The 19,279-nt window shown below is 67.2% G+C and overlaps 4 protein-coding genes across 4 annotated transcripts in view; 2 read left to right on the forward strand and 2 right to left on the reverse strand.

Annotated features, from left to right (window-relative positions):
- The window catches only part of HPX (hemopexin), a 4,467-nt gene extending 1,659 nt beyond the window's left edge, over positions 1 to 2,808 (forward strand). Inside the window, exons 6-10 of the mRNA XM_042895110.1 lie at positions 646 to 858; positions 1,371 to 1,478; positions 1,544 to 1,674; positions 2,307 to 2,454; positions 2,535 to 2,808. Of these exons, the coding sequence (XP_042751044.1) occupies positions 646 to 858; positions 1,371 to 1,478; positions 1,544 to 1,674; positions 2,307 to 2,454; positions 2,535 to 2,761 (827 nt within the window). The 3' untranslated portion in view covers positions 2,762 to 2,808. The remainder of the gene's footprint in view (positions 1 to 645; positions 859 to 1,370; positions 1,479 to 1,543; positions 1,675 to 2,306; positions 2,455 to 2,534) is intronic.
- An 842-nt stretch (positions 2,809 to 3,650) lies between these two features.
- Positions 3,651 to 8,716, forward strand: APBB1 (amyloid beta precursor protein binding family B member 1). The gene is given in 15 exon segments (XM_042895100.1): positions 3,651 to 3,664; positions 4,016 to 4,125; positions 4,128 to 4,539; positions 5,716 to 5,894; positions 5,987 to 6,043; positions 6,113 to 6,201; positions 6,299 to 6,335; positions 6,486 to 6,623; positions 6,708 to 6,835; positions 7,418 to 7,532; positions 7,625 to 7,709; positions 7,855 to 7,938; positions 8,048 to 8,163; positions 8,240 to 8,416; positions 8,481 to 8,716. Coding segments are annotated over 14 exon segments (1,887 nt in total). The 5' UTR covers positions 3,651 to 3,664; positions 4,016 to 4,023; the 3' UTR covers positions 8,649 to 8,716.
- Positions 8,717 to 9,065: 349 nt separating this feature from the next.
- On the reverse strand, positions 9,066 to 12,728 carry SMPD1 (sphingomyelin phosphodiesterase 1). The gene is made up of 6 exons (XM_042895101.1): positions 12,507 to 12,728; positions 11,090 to 11,853; positions 10,534 to 10,705; positions 10,384 to 10,460; positions 10,135 to 10,280; positions 9,066 to 9,570 (listed from the first exon to the last, which is right to left on the reverse strand). Exons 1-6 carry the CDS (start codon positions 12,726 to 12,728, stop codon positions 9,161 to 9,163), a joined length of 1,791 nt encoding a protein of 596 aa, XP_042751035.1. The 3' UTR covers positions 9,066 to 9,160.
- Positions 12,729 to 15,956: 3,228 nt separating this feature from the next.
- CCKBR (cholecystokinin B receptor) lies at positions 15,957 to 18,189 on the reverse strand. The gene is made up of 5 exons (XM_042895102.1): positions 18,033 to 18,189; positions 17,230 to 17,481; positions 16,897 to 17,161; positions 16,700 to 16,827; positions 15,957 to 16,465 (listed from the first exon to the last, which is right to left on the reverse strand). Exons 1-5 carry the CDS (start codon positions 18,187 to 18,189, stop codon positions 15,957 to 15,959), a joined length of 1,311 nt encoding a protein of 436 aa, XP_042751036.1.
- Between the last annotated feature and the right edge of the window lie 1,090 nt (positions 18,190 to 19,279).

Here is a 19,279-nt window from a genome sequence, read left to right on the forward strand (position 1 = left end):
GCTGTGCTGCCCCATATGAGCTGTGCTGCCCCATATGAGCTGTGCTGACCCATGAGCCGTGCTGCCCCATGTGAGCTGTGCTGCCCCATATGAGCTGTGCTGCCCCATATGAGCTGTGCCACCCCATATGAGCTGTGCTGACCCATGAGCTGTGCTGCCCCATATGAGCTATACTGCCCCATATGAGCTGTGCTGCCCCATATGAGCTGTGCTGCCCTGTATGAGCTGTGCTGTCCCATATGAGCTGTGCTGCCCCATATGAGCTATACTGCCCCATATGAGCTGTGCTGCCCCATATGAGCTGTGCTGTCCCATATGAGCTGTGCTGCCACATATGAGCTGTGCTGCCCCATACGAGCTGTGCTGCCCCATATGAGCTGTGCTGCCACATATGAGCTGTGCCGCCCCATATGAGCTGCGCTGCCCCATATGAGCTGTGCTGCCCTGTATGAGCCGTGCTGTCCCATATGAGCTGTGCTGCCACATATGAGCTGTGCTGCCCCATATGAATTGTGCTGTGCCATACGAGCCGTGCTGCCCCATATGAGCTGTGCTGCCCCATATGAGCTGTGCTGCCACATATGAGCTGTGCTGCCCCATACGAGCTGTGCTGTGCCATACGAGCCGTTCTGCCCCCGCACACAGGGGATCAGGTGTTCTCCTTCGACTTGGAGCTGCGGGTGACGAAGGAACGCCCCTGGTCAAAGCTGGGGCGGTGCGACGCGGCGCTGCGCTGGTTGGAGCGCTACTACTGCCTGCAGGGCACCCAGTTCCACCAGGTCAAACCCCACACTGGGGAGGTGCTCCCTGGGTACCCCCGTGATCTCCGGGACTACTTCATCCCCTGCCCCGGCAGAGGTGAGGCTCCCCTGGGGGTGTCCCAAGGGATCTGCAGCCTTGTGACAACCACGTGCTGGAGATGTATGGGGGAATGGCGTACCAGAGATGCACTTTGGGAACGCGCTCTGGACACCCACCCTGGGGAGTCATGTGCTGGGAACACAACCTGGGGCCCTGCTCTGGACACCCACCCTGGGGACCATCCTGCAGATTGACCCTTGGGATGTCAGCCCAGAGATCTGCATCCACATTACCCACTCTTGTGACCCACACCTTGGGGACCCCCTCCTGCAGAGCTCTGGGACCCAGCCCCAGGGTGTCCAAAGCACCCTGAGGCCCTCTCCATATAGTGGGGACCCCGCTGGCCATGTCAACATCCCCCATTCCCATCCCATCCCCACCCCCACCCCCACTACAATCCCCATCCCACCGCCATTCTCACCTCCATCCCATCCCATCCCATCCCATCCCATCCCATCCCATCCCATCCCATTCCCTGACCCCATGTCAGCACTGCCTCCACCCTGCAGGTCACAGACACAGGAACACCTCATGGGGTGATGCTGGTGACCGCTGCAGTGGGCAGCCCTTCCAGGCCATCACCTCTGATGACAGTGGCCGCATCTACGCCTTCCGTGGTGAGGGGCACGGGGGTCTTTGAGGGGCCGTGGGCTGTGGGCCGTGGTGCTGATGTGTCCTGCAGATGGGCTGTCATTCCGGCTGGACTCCTGGAAGGATGGGTGGCACGCGTGGCCGCAGGCACACAGCTGGCCGGGCCTGCAGGGTGACGTGGACGCCGCCTTCTCCTGGGATAAGCGCATGTATCTGATTCAGGTGGGCCCCCCTTGGGGACGGTGCCGCCTGGGGACATCGCCTGGCACCAGGCTTTCGAGGTGCCACTGCCAGGAGAAAGGCAGCGGGTGGCAGCACAGTGGTGTCCCTGTGTGGCTGTGCTTCTCCTGGCCTGTCTGCTTCCCTGGTGCCTCCAACCCACGCTGGCACTGGCCCCATCCATGGGCAGCCCCACAGACCTGACTGTTCTTGATATCCTGTCCCCACCCATCCCCATCCCATACCCACACCCTGGGGACCCCCTCCTGCAGAGCTCTGAGACCCAGCCCCAGGGTATCCAAGGCACCCTGAGGACCTTTCCATACAGTGGAGACCACACAGGCCGTGTCAACATCCCCCACCCCATCCCATCCCCACACCCACTCCCACCCCCACTCCAATCCCCATCCCACCCCCATCCCCATCCCATCCCATCCCATCCCATCTCATCCCCATCCCCATCCCCATCCCCATCCCCATCCCCATCCCATGCCCACCTGCTGCCTGCCCCACATCCCTGTGCCCACCCACTCCCACAAATGCCTGCACCCATCCACACCAGTCCCTGTCCCCGTGCCCATCCCACCCAGTCCCACTCCACCCTATGCCCACTGATGCCCACCCACTCTCCACAGGGCTCGCAGGTCTCCATCTACCTCTCGGGTAGAGGTGGCCACCAGCAGGTCGAGGGCTACCCACGGGCTCTGCAGGACGAGCTGGGGGTCCCCGAGGCAGATGCTGCCTTTACCTGCCCCGGATCCGCAGAGCTCTACATCATCACAGGTGGGCAGTGGATGTGTGGGGCTGGGTGGGGGGTGGCATTGGGGTCCCCGCGGCTCCGGGTGACAGCGCTGTGTCCACAGGGGACCGTGTGTGGCGTGTGGACTTGACGCAGAGCCCACGGCGTGCGGATGAGCCGCAGCCTCTGCCCCACGATGGCGTGGACGGGGCCATGTGCACAGCCGATGGCATCTACCTGCTGCGTGGGGGCAGCTACCATCTCTACAGGGACGTGGCTGAGCTGCTGGCTGCCCGCCTGCCCGCAGCCCCCCGCAGCATCGCTGCCCATCTGTTCCACTGCGCACAGTGAGCGCAGCCCCCACCCCACAGGGTGCAATAAAGGCTATGGAGCCCCTGCCTCTGTGTGTGCCTCAGTGTGGGGGGCAGGACGGGGGTCAGCGCAGCTGGGCTGTGCTGTGCTGTATTGGATCCTATTGGGCTGTACTGGGCTCTATTGGGCTCTATTGGGCTGTGCTGGGCTGTGCTAGGCTTTATTGGGCTGTACTGGGCTGTGCTGGGCTGTACTGGGCTGTGCTGGGCTGTGCTGGGCTCTATTGGGCTGTACTGGGCTGTGCTGGGCTGTGCTGGGCTGTGCTGGGCTGTACTGGGCTCTATTGGGCTGTACTGGGCTGTGCTGGGCTGTGCTGGGCCGTGTGCGTTCAGACTGGCTATGGGAAACGATTTCCGTCCCAGCAGCGGCTGTGCGCAGCATTGCCGTGCCGTGCCGTGCCGAGCGGCGCTGCTCAGTGCCGCCCTCCGCTGTTCGGTGCCGGGCCGAACCGGGCCGAGCTGCCGCTGTGGTGCCATCCCGGCTCCCTCCGTGCCGCAGCGCTCCATGCCGTGCCGTTCTGTGCCATGCCGTGCCATTCCTGCCATTCTGTGCCATTCCGTGCCATGCCGTGCTGTCTATATGCCATGCCGTGCCGTGCCGTTCTGCACTATCCCGTGCTGTGCCGTGCCATACCACGTCATGCCGTGCCGTGCCATTCCGCACCATTCTGTGCCATTCTGTGCCGTTCCATCCCGTGCCATTCCGCACCATTCTGTGGCATTCCGTGCCATTCTGTGCCGTTCCATTCCGTGCCATTCCGCGCCGTTCCGCGCCGTGCCGCCCCGCAGCATCTCACTCGGTGACACTCCGCACCGCTCCGCCCCGCACTCGGAAGCGGAAGCCGATCCCCCCCGCACCCCCCCGGCAGCGGAGCCGCCGCAGGTACCGGAGGGGCCGGACCGGGGCCGCTCCCCCCCTCCCCCCCCGTTCCCCGGGGCCGCCCCGCGGGGCCGTGCGGGGGGTGGGGGGGTGACGCAGTGCGGGGAGGCGATGCGGGGAGCGGGGATGCGAAGGGGGGCAGTGCGGGGGGGGTCACCCTCTGCCCCGCTGCCCCCCGTAGGCCCGATGGGTGCGGAGCTGCCGGCGCCGCGGGGGCTGTAGGAGCCGCAGCGCGGAGGTGAGAGCCGGGCGGTGCGGGGTTTTGGGGGGGGCGGTGCGGGCCGGGGGCGCCCCCCGCTGATCCCAGCCCCCCCCCCCCCCCCCCGCCCCCCCCCCCCCCCCCCCCCCCCCCAGGCCCCACCATGTCGGGGTCGCTGAGCAAACGCAGCGATGTGGCCAACGATAACAGCTGCGTGGGGCCGGCGGGGCTGAGCCTGGCGTTGCGCGGCCCCCCCGAGGCGCTGCCCCCCCCCCCGAGGAGCCCCCGAGCACCAAATGGCTGAAGGACGGGCAGAACCTGCAGCGCCGAGCGGCCGAACGCGATCAGAACCGCAACGAAGTGCGGCCGCCCCCCGAGCAATCGGAGCTGAGCGCCCGCAACGCCCGCAACGCCGCCGCGGGGGGAGCGCCGCTGATCGAGGACGAGGAGGAGGAGGACGAGGAAGAAGAGGACGAGGATGAGGACGGCGATTCCACGCCGGTGCAGAGCGATCCGACCACGGGGGAGTCGGAGCCCAGCGGGGAACGAGCGCTGCGGGAGCCGGGCCGTAGCGCCAGCCGCCTCTTCGGGCCCCGCAGCGGCACGGCCAGCGATGAAGACTCCAGCTGGGCCACGCTCAGCCAGGGCAGCCCGGCCGGCAGCTCTCCCGACGATGCAGGTGGGCCCCGCGCTCCCCTCCAGCTCCCCCTGCTGCATCTTGCAGCCTCCGGCCCCACGTGCTGCCCCATAACCCCATCCGCTGCCCCACGTCCCGATGCTGTGGGGCAATGGCTTTAAAGTGAGACAGGGGAGGTTTGGGTTGGATGTGAGGAGGAAGTTTTGGAGGCAGAGGGTGGTGAGGCACTGGCACAGGTTGCCCAAGGAGGCTGTGGATGCCCCATCCCTGCAGGCATTCAAGGCCAGGCTGGATGTGGCTCTGGGCAGCCTGGGCTGCTGGTTGGCGACCTGCACACAGCAGGGGTTGGAGCTGGATGAGTGCTGTGCTCCTTTGCAGCCCAGGCCATGCTGTCATTCTGTGATTCCATGACTGTGTGATGCTCTGCCCTGCAGCCTGCAGGAGCTGCTCCTGATGCTCTGCCCCCCAAACCCGTACGCAGTTCCACAGCTCTGGGCTCAATGCTCTGCCCTGTGACCCCAGCCCTGATGCTCAGTCCTCTGACCCCCCCCCCCCTCCTCAGGCCTGATGCTTTGCCCCGCCAGCCCTGGCTCCTGTGTACCACCCTGCCCTGCTGTGCCCATCCCAGACCCTGGCCTGCATGGCCTCATCTCCCTGCCCCAGCCCCACTGTGACCTGTGCTCCCCCCAGCACAGCATTGCCCCCTAGGCCCTGCCTGGTTTGTATCCCCTGTTCTGCATTGCTCTGGCCGTGCTGTGCACCCAGAGCCTCATCTGTGCTGTGTCCCCATGCTGTCCCCACTCACATCATTCCTGCTGTGCCCTCGCTGTCCCCCGGCGCCCTTCCCTGCTGTGACCCACCTCTGCAGCCCCGTCCCCATTTCTCTGTCCCCATAGCCCCATCCCAGCCCCCCCCATTTGCACATCCCATCTCCTCTTGGTGCGTCCCCTGGCGATGCCGTCAGCGGTTGCCTGGAAACAGCAGGGCTGGGGTGGGCAGGTGAGGGATGGAGTTGGACCAGGATGGGGATGGATGGGACCAGGATGGACCGGGATGGGGATGGGGTGGGGTGGAGTGGGATGGGGCCACCCCACAGCCCCCAGGACCCCTCACGATGAGGGGCTGTGGTCTGGCTGTGCCCTTTCCTTTCCTCATGCAGCAGGGCCCTGTGCCCTGCCTGGCTTGGCGGGGACTCATAGCCTCCCCCCTTCCCCCCAGATTCCTTCTGGACCCGCAACTCCTTTGAGACAGACTCAGACCTGCCTGCGGGATGGATGCGGGTGCAGGACACCTCGGGCACCTATTATTGGCACATCCCCACTGGCACCACGCAGTGGGAGCCACCAGCAGGGCTGGCGCGTGGCTCAGGGGGCAGCACCCCCTGCGAGGAGCAGTCGGTGAGTGGGGGGCCAGTGGGGGGCGAGAGGGGGTTGAGTGGGGGGCTGCCCCATGGCACAGCGTGGAACTGAGCTGCCCGCTCTGCCTGCAGCTTGCCTGGACTGGCTTTGCCCCAGCTGAGCGCTTTGATGATAGCGACTTCTGGAAGGTGAGTGGCTGCCTGGGGGAGGGGGGGAGGTCACTGTGCCCAGCCCTGATATCCCCTCTGCTCCCCCAGGACCCTGTAGCTGAGGAGGAGGCAGACGGTGAGCCTGGAACACGGGATGTGGAGCCGCTGGCACCGGACCCGGCCTCGCTGGGCGGCAGGTGGGGGCTGCAGGGGCCAAGCTGGGGCAGCCTGGTGCTTGGGGTGATGCCAGGAGCAGCCGGTGGCACGTGGTGACGGCTCCCCTCACTCTTGCAGCATGACTCCGGCCGAAGAGGACGAGCCTGGCTCTAAGGTAGGTGGTGGTGGTGGGGGCCGAGCGCTGCCCTCACCTGGCGGGGGGCTCCTGCCCAGCTCCCCCTGCCCCAGCATCAGGGGCTCAGCACTGCCAGTGCTGTGTGGGGCTGTGGGGGCCGGGCCGTGCCCACCCTGCTGTGCCCCGCAGAGCTTCGCCGTGCGCTCGCTGGGCTGGGTGGAGATGAGCGAGGAGGAGTTGGCGCCCGGCAGGAGCAGCGTTGCTGTCAACAACTGCATCCGCCAGCTGTCCCTGCACCAGCACGACGCGCCCGGCGCCTGGGGAGGGGTGAGCACCCCCCACACATCCCATATCCCCGGCCCACGCCGCCCACGGCCCACACCTCTCCTTAGCCTGATGTTGCCCTCCCAGGGCCGGGCCATGCTGCTGCTCCTGCAGAGCCAGACGTTGAAGCTGGTGGACCCGCAGGACCAGAGCCTGCTGCACGCACAGCCCGTGGCCAGCATCCGTGTCTGGGGTGTGGGGCGCGACAGCGGCAGGTGGGGGCGGGGGGACTCGTGGTGGGGACGGCGCGTCTGGGGCTGTGTGGGATCTTCTGGGCATGTGGAAGGGGCCCCCGCAGCCTGCGTGAGCTCTGCTGAGGGGCACATAGGGGTGCCTGAGTGCAGGGGCTGGGCATTGCATGGGACCTGGGGTGGGTCTGTGCACCTGGGGGGCTGGGGGGGAGTCCTGTGCGTGCGGAGTGCTGGGAGCTGGTGCATCTGTTTGCACGTGGGGTGCAGGGAGTTGGGGGTCCCATGCGTGTGGGATGTGGGAGATCCATGTGCTTGCTGGGGGGTCCTGTGCATTGAGGGTGCAGAGTCCTGGGGTGGGTGGGAGCCTCGTGGGCTGGGTGCCGGGCTTCGTGCTTTGGGGTGGCGGCGCGCCTGGCCTCGCTGACTCTGTTCTCTGGCTCTCTCCTGCTGCTCTGGCTGGGCACCCAGGGAGAGGTAGGGCAGCACCACAACCGCAGCCCCTGCCCGCATCGTGCCGCGCTGGGGGCTCGGCGGTGGGCGGGGGTGTGGGGCCCTGGGGTCTGGTGGGGGGGGGGGGGCCCGAGTGTAGGCAGCCCTTCCCTGCAGGGACTTTGCCTACGTGGCGCGGGACCAGCTGACGCAGATGCTCAAGTGCCACGTCTTCCGCTGCGAGGCCCCTGCCAAGGACATCGCCACCAGCCTGCACGAGGTCTGCTCCCAGGTGAGCCCCAACCTGCTGCCCCTACTGTGGGGATGGAGGTTGGGGCTGCAGTGTGATGGGCTCACGGGGCCACGGCCCCCTGCTCCCCCCAGATCATGGTGGAACGGCGAAGTGCCCGGGCGCTGGCTAACGGCCTCTCCGTGGACGCCTCCAGGATGGTGGAGATCCCCTTCCAGGGTGCGGTGCGGCGGGGGCCTGGGGGGCTCAGGGCGGGCGGGTACGCGGGGCAGAGCCGTGGGGCGGGCTGGATGGGGGCCGCTGGGAACGGGAGGAGGGGTGGGGGTCGGATCATGCACGCGGTGACTTTGTGCCGTGCCCGCAGTGGAGTTCCCGGCGCCCAAAAGTGAGGTGGTGCAGAAGTTCCCCGTCTGCTACCTGGGCTGCGTCCCCGTCGCCAAACCCGTGGGTGAGCCGTGGGGCGAGGCGGAGGCAGGGTTGGGGTGTCCCGAAGGTGCACGCGGGGTGGGGAGCCGGGTCCTCCTGCACCCCCGAGCCCCCCTTGTGCCCGTCCCCAGGCATGGACGTCATCAACGCGGCGCTGGAGGCGGCGTTGGCCACCAGCAGCAAAGAGCACTGGACGCCCATTGTGGTCAACGTGGCGCCCGCCACCCTCACCATCACCCACGAGCAGGTGCGGCGGCCGCGTCCCCGTCCCCGCTGCCGTCCCCGTCCCCGTGCCGTCCCCAATCCCGCTGCTGTGCCTGCAGACAGAGGCGGTGCTGTGCGAATGCCGCGTGCGGTTCCTCTCGTTCATGGGTGTGGGCAGAGACGTGCGCTCCTTCGCTTTCATCATGGCCAGCGCGCCCGGCGCGTTCCGCTGCCACATGGTGTGGTGTGAGCCCAACGCGGCGGGGCTGAGCGAGGCCCTGCAGGCCGCTTGCATGGTGAGTTGCCCCCACCTGCCCCGCGCCCCCACCCGCCCCGCTCCTGCTCACCCGCTGCCCCCAGCTGCGCTACCAGAAGTGCTTGGACGCGCGGCCCCAGGCTTCCAGCTCCTGCCTGCCCGCGCCGCCCGCCGACTCGGTGGCACGCCGCGTGGGCTCCACCGTGCGCAAGGGCGTGCAGAGCCTGCTGGGCAGCCTGAAGCCCAAGCGCCTGGGGGCGCAGACGCCGTGATGGGACGGAGGCGATGGGAGCGCAGCCACCAGACCCCACCGCTGCCGGCAGGACGGCACCGGGACGGGGCGGCCGTGCCGGAGCCGCGTGCCCGCCGGGGCGCGCGTGTGTGTGTGTGTGAGTGTCTCCGGGCGGGCGGCGCGGCTGCATCCCATGCGCGGGTCCCGGTGCCGGGGGGGCGGCCGTGGGGCAGGGAGTCGGGCCGGAGTCCCGCCCTGCGCATGGGGCCGGGGCGGGGTGCTGCCCGCCTGATGCATGCGGTCTAACCTGCAGCGTGGGGACCCTCGGGGGCCACCCGGCTCCGAGCCGCCCCTCCTGCTGTAACAGAGATCTGTGTTGTACTAAATAATTAATAAACCCATTCCACCAGCCCGGCCTGCCCCTCTCCCCGCGGCACCGTGGGCCAGCAGCCGCGTCTCCACCGGCAGCCTTTATTACTCAGCCCAGGGGGCCCCTCCTACACCGAGGTTCACGAGGCGCCCACCCCCGTCTCCACGGGTCCCACAGAGCTCTCAGCAGAGCCGCCGCTGCCTCCAGAACTCCTGGATCTGTCGGAAGGGCCGCGTCGGGCGCAGTGGGCGGCACAGGTTGGGGTCGGCGGAGCGGCCGGTGCGCAAGGCGCAGAGCAGGGCCGCCTTGCAGGCCTCCAGGCACGGCTCGCGGGGAGGGTGGCCCTTGTGGAAGTGGTACCAGAAGCGCTGGAAGAGGCGCTCGTCGTCCTGGAAGCGGCGGATGAGCAGATCCCAGTCGCCGGGGAAGGCGCTGGCCATGCCGTATGCCTCGCGGGCGCCATACAGGCGCTGCCAGCGTGGCTCAGCGCCCGGCGCGTTGGCCTCGGTCAGGTTGAGGATGAAGGTCTCGTGGTCCAGCACGGCGTGTGAGCTGCCGGTGTAGGAACCGTCCACCTCGTACACGCGGTACCCTGGGGACACAGATCAGAGGTTGGGGCACCTCCAACGGAGAAGAGCCGAGAGCTGGGGGTGCGCAGCACCGTGAGAGGAAGGCTCTGCGGAGACCTCGCCGCGGCCCTCAGGATTTAAAGGGAGCTTATAAACAGGAGAGCAACTTTAAACGGGCAGATAATGAGAGAGGGGAAAGGCTTCAAACTAAAAGAGATGAGATCCAGGTCAGATGCGAGGAGGAAATTCCTTCCCCAGAGGCGGTGAGGTCCCGGCACTGCAGCCCAGAGTGTGGGCACCCCATCTCTGGAGGTGCCTGAGGCCACGGATGGGCCCTGGGCAGCCTGAGCTGGGGAGGCTGGGGGCTCTGGGACCCCTTCCGTCTCAACCATTCTGGACTTCTATGATCTTTAAGGATTTTAGCAACTCGAAGCACTCTCTGATCTATAAGGTCCCATCCAACCCACCGATTCTGTGGTGCTGTGAGGAACCCTTCCAACCCAACGGCCCTACGGCTCCATGGCAGTGTTTGGGGCTGTGGGGCCACCACCAGGAGGGGAGGCAGCAGCGTTGCACTGAGGGCTCACCGGGGTTGAGGTTGATGTAGGTGGTGACACTGGGAGCCACGAAAGCCACAGACACGGGGCGGCTCAGCGTCTCCTCATCGTAGAACATCTCAAACTCATCCACGTGCGTGTGCCCAAAGAACTGGGCAGCAATGGTGCCCTCAAACCTGCGTGCGGGGCGGTGCAATGAGCGTGGCTGTGCCACGCTGTCCCTGCTGCCATCCCCACCCCGGAGAGGCTGGCAGGCAGCCTGGTGCCCTCAGAGCTGACCTGTTGACGATGCGGTAGTAGTTCCAGCTCCAGCTCCGCAGGCAGTGCGCCGGGGGGATGTGGCCAATGATGTGCACCTGCGAGGGCAGTTGGGATGGTGCTGACAGTGGGCACGGGCCTTTGGGAACCCCCCATCCCGCAGACCCCCACCTTCTCTCCGTCACGCTCGGCAGCCTCCAGCACCCCCACGAGCCACTGCAGCTGCCCCGCAGGGTCGGTGGAGTTGATGAGCAGCCAGAAGTTGGCCTGGGAGCAGAAGTTCATATTGAGGGAAACGAGGCGCAGCCCCGGCCACACCTGTGCCGTGTAGAACCCAGCAGCTCTGGAGGGAATGAAGGGTCAGAGAATCATAGAACAGTGAAGGCTGGAAAAGCCCTCCAACATCTCCAGGTCCAACCCCAGCCCACCACACCGCGTTCCTCAGTGCCACCTCCCTGCAGCGCTGGAATGCCTCCAGGGCCGGTGAGCCCAGCACCTCCCTGCACAGCCTGTTCCACTTGGACCAGATTAGCTCGTAGGTCCTTCCCAACCTTGTGACTCTATGATTCCGTGGCTCTTTGAAGAAGAACTTCTCCCTAATTTCCAACCTGAACCTCCCCTGCTGCAGTTTGAGACCATCACCCCTCACCCCATCACACGGTCAGCAGTGCGGTCAGCACCGACCGTGGGGCCGCACCGAGCCCCCCAGCGCCCAGCCGGCACCCACCGGAGGGTCTTCAGCGCCGCGGGGGGCAGCCAGTCCTGCCAGGCCTCGGCCATGGCATCGTAGAGCCACGCAGCCGACTGGTTGCCGCTCACGTAGGGCGGAGGGAAGGCGTTGACGGGGGTGGCCTCGTGGTTGCCCACAGCCGGGAAGACGCGCAGCGCTCCCAGCTGGCGGCGCAGCAGCGCGCTGACGGTGCGCAACGCCAGCAGCTGATCCTCGCGGCGCTGCTGCCACACGTCGTGAGCCGGGATGTCACCCGTCCAATATGCGGCAGCGAACGGCCCCGCCTGGCGCAGCCCGGCCAGCAGAGAGGCGATGGTGCGCAGCGGAAGGTCGCATTTCCCGTATTCGCCCCAAAAACCGGCACCGCCCGAACCGGGCAGCGCGGAGCCGCGGCAGCACAGCGGGTCGGGGCAGGACGGCTCACTGCCCGCCTCGTAGCGCCGGTCCCAATGCATGTCGGTGAGGAAGAGAACGCGGGCGGTGGGCGCGCCGGGCGGTGGGGGCCGCGGGGGCCGCACCGGGGGTTTGGGGGCGGCGGGCAGGGAGACGTTCCAGGAGCCCAGGATGTCCCAGCGGCCGCAGCGCGGGCCCAGCAGCAGCCCGCACGCCTCGGTCGGCCGCAGCACGGAGCGAGCCCAGGCGGCCACCACGTCGCGCTGGAAAAGCTGCACCGCCTGCTGGCAGATCTCGGCCCGCGCCAGGCGCAGCTCCCGGCACAGCCCTGCGGCCACGCGCCCCACACGCACCACGTTGGGCTCCAGCTGTGGGGAGTGGAGTGCGGGGCTGTGGGACCGGCAGCGGCTGCCCCTTCTCTTCCCTTCCCTCTTCCCTCTTCCCTCCCCCTCCTCCTGTTCCCTTCCCTTCCCTTGTCATTCCCTTCCCCTTCCTTCCCCTCTCCCTCCTGTTCCCTTCCCTTCCCCTCCCCTTCCCATCCCCTTCTTCTTCCCCTTCCCCCCTCTTCCCTTCTCCTTTTCCTCCCCCTCCTGTTCCCTTCCCATCCCTTCCCTCCCCATTCCCTTCTGTTTCCCCTCCTCCTGCCATCCCCTTCTTCTTCCCTTCCTCTGCTGTTCCCTTCCCCATTCCCTTCTTTTCCCATCCCCTTCCCCTCCCCACCCCCTTCCGTTTTTCATGTCCTTCTCTCCCCGTTTCCCTTTATCACTTCCCTTCCCCCTTCACCACCCGCTCCATCCCCCTCCACGTCCCCGCCCGCCCCGTCCCGTGACCCCACACATGTCACGACCCGTCCCGTCCCCGCGGTGCCGTCACGAGATCCGCCCCATCCCCGTCCCAGCCGCGCTGACCCCATTCCCGTTCTCCTCCTCGGCCCCGTCCCTTTGCCCTCTCGTCCCCGTTCCCGATCCCGCGCCCTCCCGTCCTTCCCCACTCCCTCCGTCCCGTCCCGCCGATCCCGGACCTGCAGCGCGAGATCGAGCGCCCCGAACAGCAGCCGGCAGCCGGGGCACGTCAGGTTCCGCCACCCCCAGCTCGGCCCCGCGGCCTCCAGCAGCGCGGCCCCGGGCGGCGGCTCCGCCGACACCGATAGCGATAGCGACACCGCCGTCAGCACCGCCAAAGCAGCGCCCAGCCGGAGCGGCCGCCCCGCCGCCAAACCCGAGCGCACAGCCCGCGCCGCCATGGCCGCGGGACGGCAGCGGGGGGGCGGGGCCACGGGGGGCGGGGCCAACGGCGGGGCGGGGCCATTGAGCACGTGGGCGGGTGGAGAGCGGCCTCCGAGTAAACAGCGCCCGGGGTGCGACGGGAGGGCGAGAGGCATTTTGGGAGATGGAGTCCCGTGGTGCATTGTGGGAGATTGAGTCCCGTGGTGCATTGTGGGAGATGGAGTCCAGTGGTGCATTCTGGGGTACTGAGTCCTGTGGCGCATTATGGGAGATAATGGGAGTCCCGTGGTGCATTCTGGGATAACAGCGCCCGGGGTGCGACTGGAGGGCGAGGGGCATTGTGGGATATTGAGTCATGTGGTGCATTCTGGGAGATGGAGTCCCGTGGTGAATTCTGGGATATTGAGTCATGTGGTGCATTCTGGGAGATGGAGTCCCGTAGTGCATTCTGGGATATTGAGTCCCATGGTGCATTCTGGGATATAGAGTCCTGTGGGCGTTCCTGGAGAGACAGGCTGTGGGAGAGGAACTGCTGGCGGCAGGCTGTGGGAAATGGAGTCCCATACAAAATGATGGGAGGTGGAGATCCACTGGGCATTATGAGAGGTCAGAGGGGGAGTTGTGCCGGGGCCGTGTGAGAGATGGGGTCCTGCTGGCCATTGTGGGAGTGGGAGTCCCGCTGGTAATTTTGGGATGGAGAATCTCGTTTGGGGACTGAGGGACATGGAGTCCCATTGTGCATTTTGGAGATGGAGTCTTGTTGGGGGATTCAGAGAGATGGAGTTCCGCTGGGCGCTATGGGAAGTGGGATCATAGAATCATGGAATCCTCAGAGCTGGAAGGGACTTTTAAGGGTCGTGTGGTCCAACTGCCCTGCACTGCACAGGGATGCACAGCTCCATCAGGTTGCCCAGGGCCTGACCCAGCCTCCCCTGCAAAGTCTCCAGGGATGCAGCATCCAGCCCAACTCTGGGCAGCCTGTTCAGTGCTCACCACCCTCACTGTAACAGACTTTTTCCTTACATCCAACCTAAATCTCCTGTTGTGGAGCTTGAAGCCATTTCCCCTTGTTCTGCCAGCAGACCCTGCTCAGGAGCCTGTCCCCTTCTCTCCTGTTGCTCCCCTTCAGATGCTGACAGGCTGCTCTCAGCTCACCTCGCAGCCTCCCCTTCCCTTCTCCATCTGCGCAGCCCCAGCTCCCAGCTGTCCTCGCAGGAGAGCTGTTCCATCCCTGGATGGTTTTCGTGGCCCTCCTCTGGATGCTCTCCAACAGCTCCACGTCTCTCCTGCACTCCGCATCTGGACGCAGGGCTCCAGGTGAGGCCTCACGGCGCAGAGCAGAGGAGGATCACCTCCCCGACCTGCTGGTTGCTCTTGTTTTGCTGCAGCCCAGGATGCAGTCGGCTTTCTGGGCTGTGAGGGCACAGTGCTGGCTCACGCCCAGCTTCCATCCATCAGCACCCCCAGGTCTTTTTCAGCAGGGCTGCACTCAATCCTTTCATCCCCCGGCTTGTATCGCTAACGGGGGTTGCCTTGACCCAGGTGCAGACCTTGCACTTGGATTTGTTGAACCTGACGAGGTTCAGCTGGCCCCAGTGCTCAGCCTGTCTGTGTCCCCCTGGATGGCATCCCGTCCCCCTGCTGTGTCACTGCACCCCGCAGCTCGGGGCCATCAGCAAACTGCTGAGGGTGCACCCGACCCCACTGCTGACCTTAGGGAAATATGGTTGGGTTGAGGTTGGACTTGATGATCTTTAGGGTCTTTTCCAACCTGAGCAATTCTATGATTCTGTGATGTCATTGATGAAGATATTAAAGGCTGTCGGTCCCAGCACCGACCCCTGGGGGTCACCACTCATCACAGATCTCCATGGATCCATCTGGAGTCCCATTTGGTCAAGATCAGGCATGGAGTCGTGTTGGGACCCTATGGGAGGATGGAGTCCTATTAGTCATTGAGGGAGGGGGAGTCCCATTGATCAGGTTAGGAGATGGAATCTCACTGGGGCGCTGTGGAAGATGGAATCCCAGTGGGGAACCCTGTTAGGGAGCCTACAAACAGCAGGGGAATTGACTCTGAGAAAGGGGAGATAACAGCAGGACAAAGGGAAATGGTTTGGAGTTGAGGGAGGGCAGATGGAGGTTGGATGTCAGGGGGAAGTTGTTTAGAGAGAGAGTGGTGAGGTGCTGGAACAGCTGCCCAGAGAGGCTGTGATGCCCCGTGCATCCCTGGAGGTGTTCAAGGCCAGGTTGGATGGGGCCCTGGGCAGCCTGGGCTGCTGTGAAATGGGGAGGTTGGTGGCCCTGCATTGGTGGGGGGTTGGAGCTTCGTGATCCTTGAGCTCCCTTCCAACCCGGGCCGTTCTGTGATGCTGTGACTGTGGGAAATGGAGTTCTGCCGGTCACGGTGGGCAATGGAGACCCGCTGGGGAATTGTGGGAGATGGAGTCCTATAGGGCTCGGTGTGGGACGAGTCCCACTGGGCACTGCGAGAGATGCAGCCCCGTTCGTAGGGGAGAAGGCTGCAAAAAGCACTGCGGGACGCGGATCGCATCGGGGCGATGCAGGATTTGGAGCCCTGCTGGGGCGGTGCGGGATGCGGATCCCATCGGGGCGCTGAGAACATGCTCGAGTGCCGAGCGCGGTTGCGTTAAGCGCAGACGTGAGCGTGTGTCCGCAGCGCTGTGCTGCCGCGCCGCGGCTGTGTGCGCCCCGAGCGGGCACTGCCGTGCCAACCCGCACAGCTGCGCGTATCTGCGGTCAGCGCTGTGCGCTGCGGAGCTGACTGTGCCCGCCGGGGGAGACCGCGGCACCGCTCGTGGCTCCGGGAGCGACCCAACCGCGCCGCTCCGTGCCGGTCCGGTCCCTGCTGTGCGGGACTCGATGCCGGCGCGGGGCAGAAGAAGCGCAGCTGGCGGCACCGGACCAAGGCTTTATTGCGGCCGGAGCGGTGAAACCGGGGAGCGGCATTTCCCTCTCGCCACCCCACCTCTGGCCCAGCCCCACGGCCCCCCACGGGAAGGGTGAAGGCAGTGCGAAGCCGCCGCCGGCCCCGTCCCCGCCTCCCGTGCCCGTCTCGCATCTCCTCGCCTCCCCACGCACGGGCACCACGGCACGGAGCCCACGGGCACCGCGTGCGGGGCGGCACCGGGGCGCAGAGGAGGCAGGGATCCGGGGGACGACCGCGGGGCCGCGCCGGGGCACGAGCGAATTGTCGCCGGGGGGCGGCGCGGGGTCGGGCGGGTTCAGGGGGGGCCGAGGCTGCTGACGGTGGTGTAGCTGAACTTGGAGAGCGACGCGTTGGCGTTGGCCACGTCCTCGTCGGGCGCGCGGCGCGGGCAGGAGCGGCGGCAGCCGGCGCAGGTGCCCAGGAAGGCGGCGCGGAAGCGGCGGTTCATGAAGCAGTAGATGAGCGGGTTGGCGCAGGCCGAGGTGTAGGACAGCAGGTGGATGAAGGAGATGGGCGTTCCCGAGAGCGCGCGCTGCGCCGCCCGCGGAGCGAAGGCACGCCACGTGTTGGCCGCGAAGATGGGCAGCCAGCAGAGGAAGAACATGGCCACGATGACCACCAGCATGCGGATCACGCGCCGCTTGGCCACCAGCTTCGCCTCCGAGCTGTTGATGCGCGCCCGCTCCTGCTGCGCCCCCGCCGCTCCCAGCGCCCGCAGCTCCAGCGCAGCGCCCGGCCGGGAGAGCTGCAGGTAGCAGCCGTCACCCTCGTCACAGGCGGGCAGTGGGTCTGTGCTGCGCTGGGCTGCGGGCAGGAGAGGCGCGGTCATGGATGCGGCGCCATCGGGACCCAGGTGGCACCGGGCAGCGCCACCTGGGGGGTGGCATCGGCACAGAGCGGTGCGGCCTCCACCAACACGGTGCGGATACCAGAAAGGGCCTTGGCAAAGGGACCTGGCACGGTGCTCAGCCCCGCCGCTCGCCCTGGGATGAAGGCGCTGATCAGAGCCGCGTGGCTCCTCATTCCCCAGAGCCTCACCTGCTGCTTCCCCCTTGATGTCCAGCTCAAAGCGGATCCCTCGGTACAGCTCGCGGGAGATGAGCCCGTAAGCCACGATCATCACCACGCCCGGAATGAAGAAGAGGACGAGGAGCAGCAGGACGTACCTGGAATTCCAGCGCCCGTGGCTCGGCAGCCCTTGCCCCCCCCCGCGCCGTGCGTTGCCCCCCACTCACCATGCCTGCCTCACGTGCTCGCTGGGCCAGGCGTGAGTGCACTGGCTGAGGGGCGGGCGGGCGCCGGGCACGGGCAGCAGCCGCGTGGTGCTGTACACAGCGTAGGGCAACATGAGCAGCGCTGAGAAGAGCCAGGTGCTGGCGATCACCCGGCAGGCGTGCGAGCGCGTCTGCCACACGCGGGACTGCAGCGGGTTGCAGATGGCGCTGTACCGCTCGATGGCGATGGCCACCAGGCTGAAGGTGGAGACCGAGACGGAGACGCCTGCGGGCAGCGAAGGGTGAGCGGCGGCGCGGCGCGGCGCGGCGCACGGCCCCCGACCCGCGTCGTACCCATCAGGTAGGCCATCAGCTTGCAGACGGCCTCTCCGAAGATGAAGGTGCCCATGAGATTGGGGATGAGGGTGAAGGGCATGCAGCAGAGCGCCAGCATCAGGTCGCTGAGCGCCAGGGACAGCAGGAAAGAGTTGGTGACGGTGCGCAGGCGGCGGTTGAGGAGCAGCACGGCCACCACCAGGGCGTTCCCGCAGACGCTCAGCACGAAGATCAGCGCGTACAGCAGGACGCGCACCGTCAGGTCCAGCTCTGCGGGTGCACGGTCACAGGCAGCGCAGCGCGCCCGGGAACGGCTCCGCGTGCCAGCCCTGCGCTGTGCCCGGGAGCTCCTGCGGCCGTCCCTGCGGCGCACGCGGTGCCAGGACGCGGTGCCACGCGGGCCGAGCTCCAGCACGGGGACAGCGGGCGGGCGGCGGGAACGCGGTGCTGCTGCTCCCCGAGGCCGAACCCTGCCTGTCCCGAGTCCCGCTCCTCCCTCGGACGCGCCCGCGGCCGCCGTCACCGGGAGCGGAGCGGTCCGGCGCGGGCATCACCCGGCGCTGCCATCCGCGTGCGCGGGCAGCGCGATGTGGCGCTGGAGCGGGGGGATCCCTGGGGTTCCCGGGCTTCCCTCCCGCCTCCGCTCGGGACGCTCGCTGCCCCCGCGCAGTCCGAGCCCACGCCGGGACCGCCGTGCGCTGAGCACCGGGCGATGCTGGGGACGCGGCGCACCGGGAGGGAGCGGCTCCTGTGCGGGGCCCCGCGGTGCGCCCCGTCCCGTCCCGTCGCGTCCCGTCCCGTCCCGCCCGCTCCGCTCTCACCTTTGGGCGCCGGCGGCCCCCGGAAGCCCCTGCGGAGGAGGTCGCAGGCGGAGCCGTTCCAGGTGGGGCCGGTCCCGGTGCCGTTGGCGGAGCCGCTACCGTTCCCGGGGCGGCAGAGCAGCTCCTGCAGGGACTCGTTCAGTCGCCTCGGGTCCATGGCGGAGCCCTCAGAGCCGCCCCGCGCCCATCGCGCCCTCCTCGGCAGCACCGAGGACGGCACCGGGGGGCTCCGCCAGGACCGCTCCGCTCCGCGCCGCCTCGCGCGTTTCGGAGCCACCGAGAGAGTGAGCGGGGGGCGGCGCCGGCGGAGGGGAGCGGGGCGGGGCGGGGCCGGGGGCGGCGGGGGGAGGTGGAGGGAGACCGGAGGGGGAGGGGGCGGCGGGGCCGGACCGGAGCCGGATCCGGAGCCGAGGTTCGAGGGACTCGAGGGGGTCTGAGCTTCCCGCCCCGCCGGAGCCCCCCGCCGCTCCCCGCAGCATTCCCCCGTGCCCGAGCAGCCGCCGCCCGCCGCTCCCCGCCGCTGTTTGCGCAGCCCCCCCATTCTGTTTGCTGCAGCTGGGCCGCTCCCAGCCGGGGCCGCGCCGGGGTCCCCCGGGGGTGCGAGGCCGCTCCCTCTGCTGCCGCGTCCGAGGCTGCGGGGATCCCGGCCTCACCCCGGTCCCTCCCGTTCCCAGAACCATCCCTGTCCTCGTCCCATCTCGTCCCTGTTCCCTTCCTCTCTCGTCCTCTCCCTTTCCCACCCTCTCGCTCATCCCCTTCCCCATCCCTGCCCCATCCTCACCCTGGGTCACCCGTGGTTCTCGCCCTTATTCCCGGCCCCATCCTTGTCTCGATTCCTCGTCCCGCCCCCCCCCCCCCCCGTCCCACCGGATCCCATCCCTGTTGCTGTCCCCATTCCCATTCGTGTCCCACACTTGTTCCAACCCCGTCTACACCCCTTCCTATACCTATCCCCATTCCTGTCCTATCTCTATCACTACCTCTGTCCTTGTTCTGAACCCATCCTTGTCCCTTCCCTTTCCTTCCCTGTACCCATTCCTATCCCATCTCCACCCTGGGCTGTCCTTCCCCTCTGTCCCCTTCCCCTCCCTATCCATGTCCTGCTCTTGTTCTTGCTCCCATCTCTGTCCCCTGCCGTTCCCTCCTTATCCTTATCCAAATCCTTGTTCCTGTTCCCCTCCCCATTTCTGTTCCAACACTGTTCATGCCCTCATCCCCATCCCTCTCACCTCCCACCCTGCCATTTT

The sequence above is a fragment of the Lagopus leucura genome, unplaced genomic scaffold (genome assembly GCF_019238085.1).
Source record: "Lagopus leucura isolate 7727_CA_CO unplaced genomic scaffold, USGS_WTPT01 239-2_obj-0_obj, whole genome shotgun sequence".
Lineage (NCBI taxonomy): Eukaryota > Metazoa > Chordata > Aves > Galliformes > Phasianidae > Lagopus > Lagopus leucura.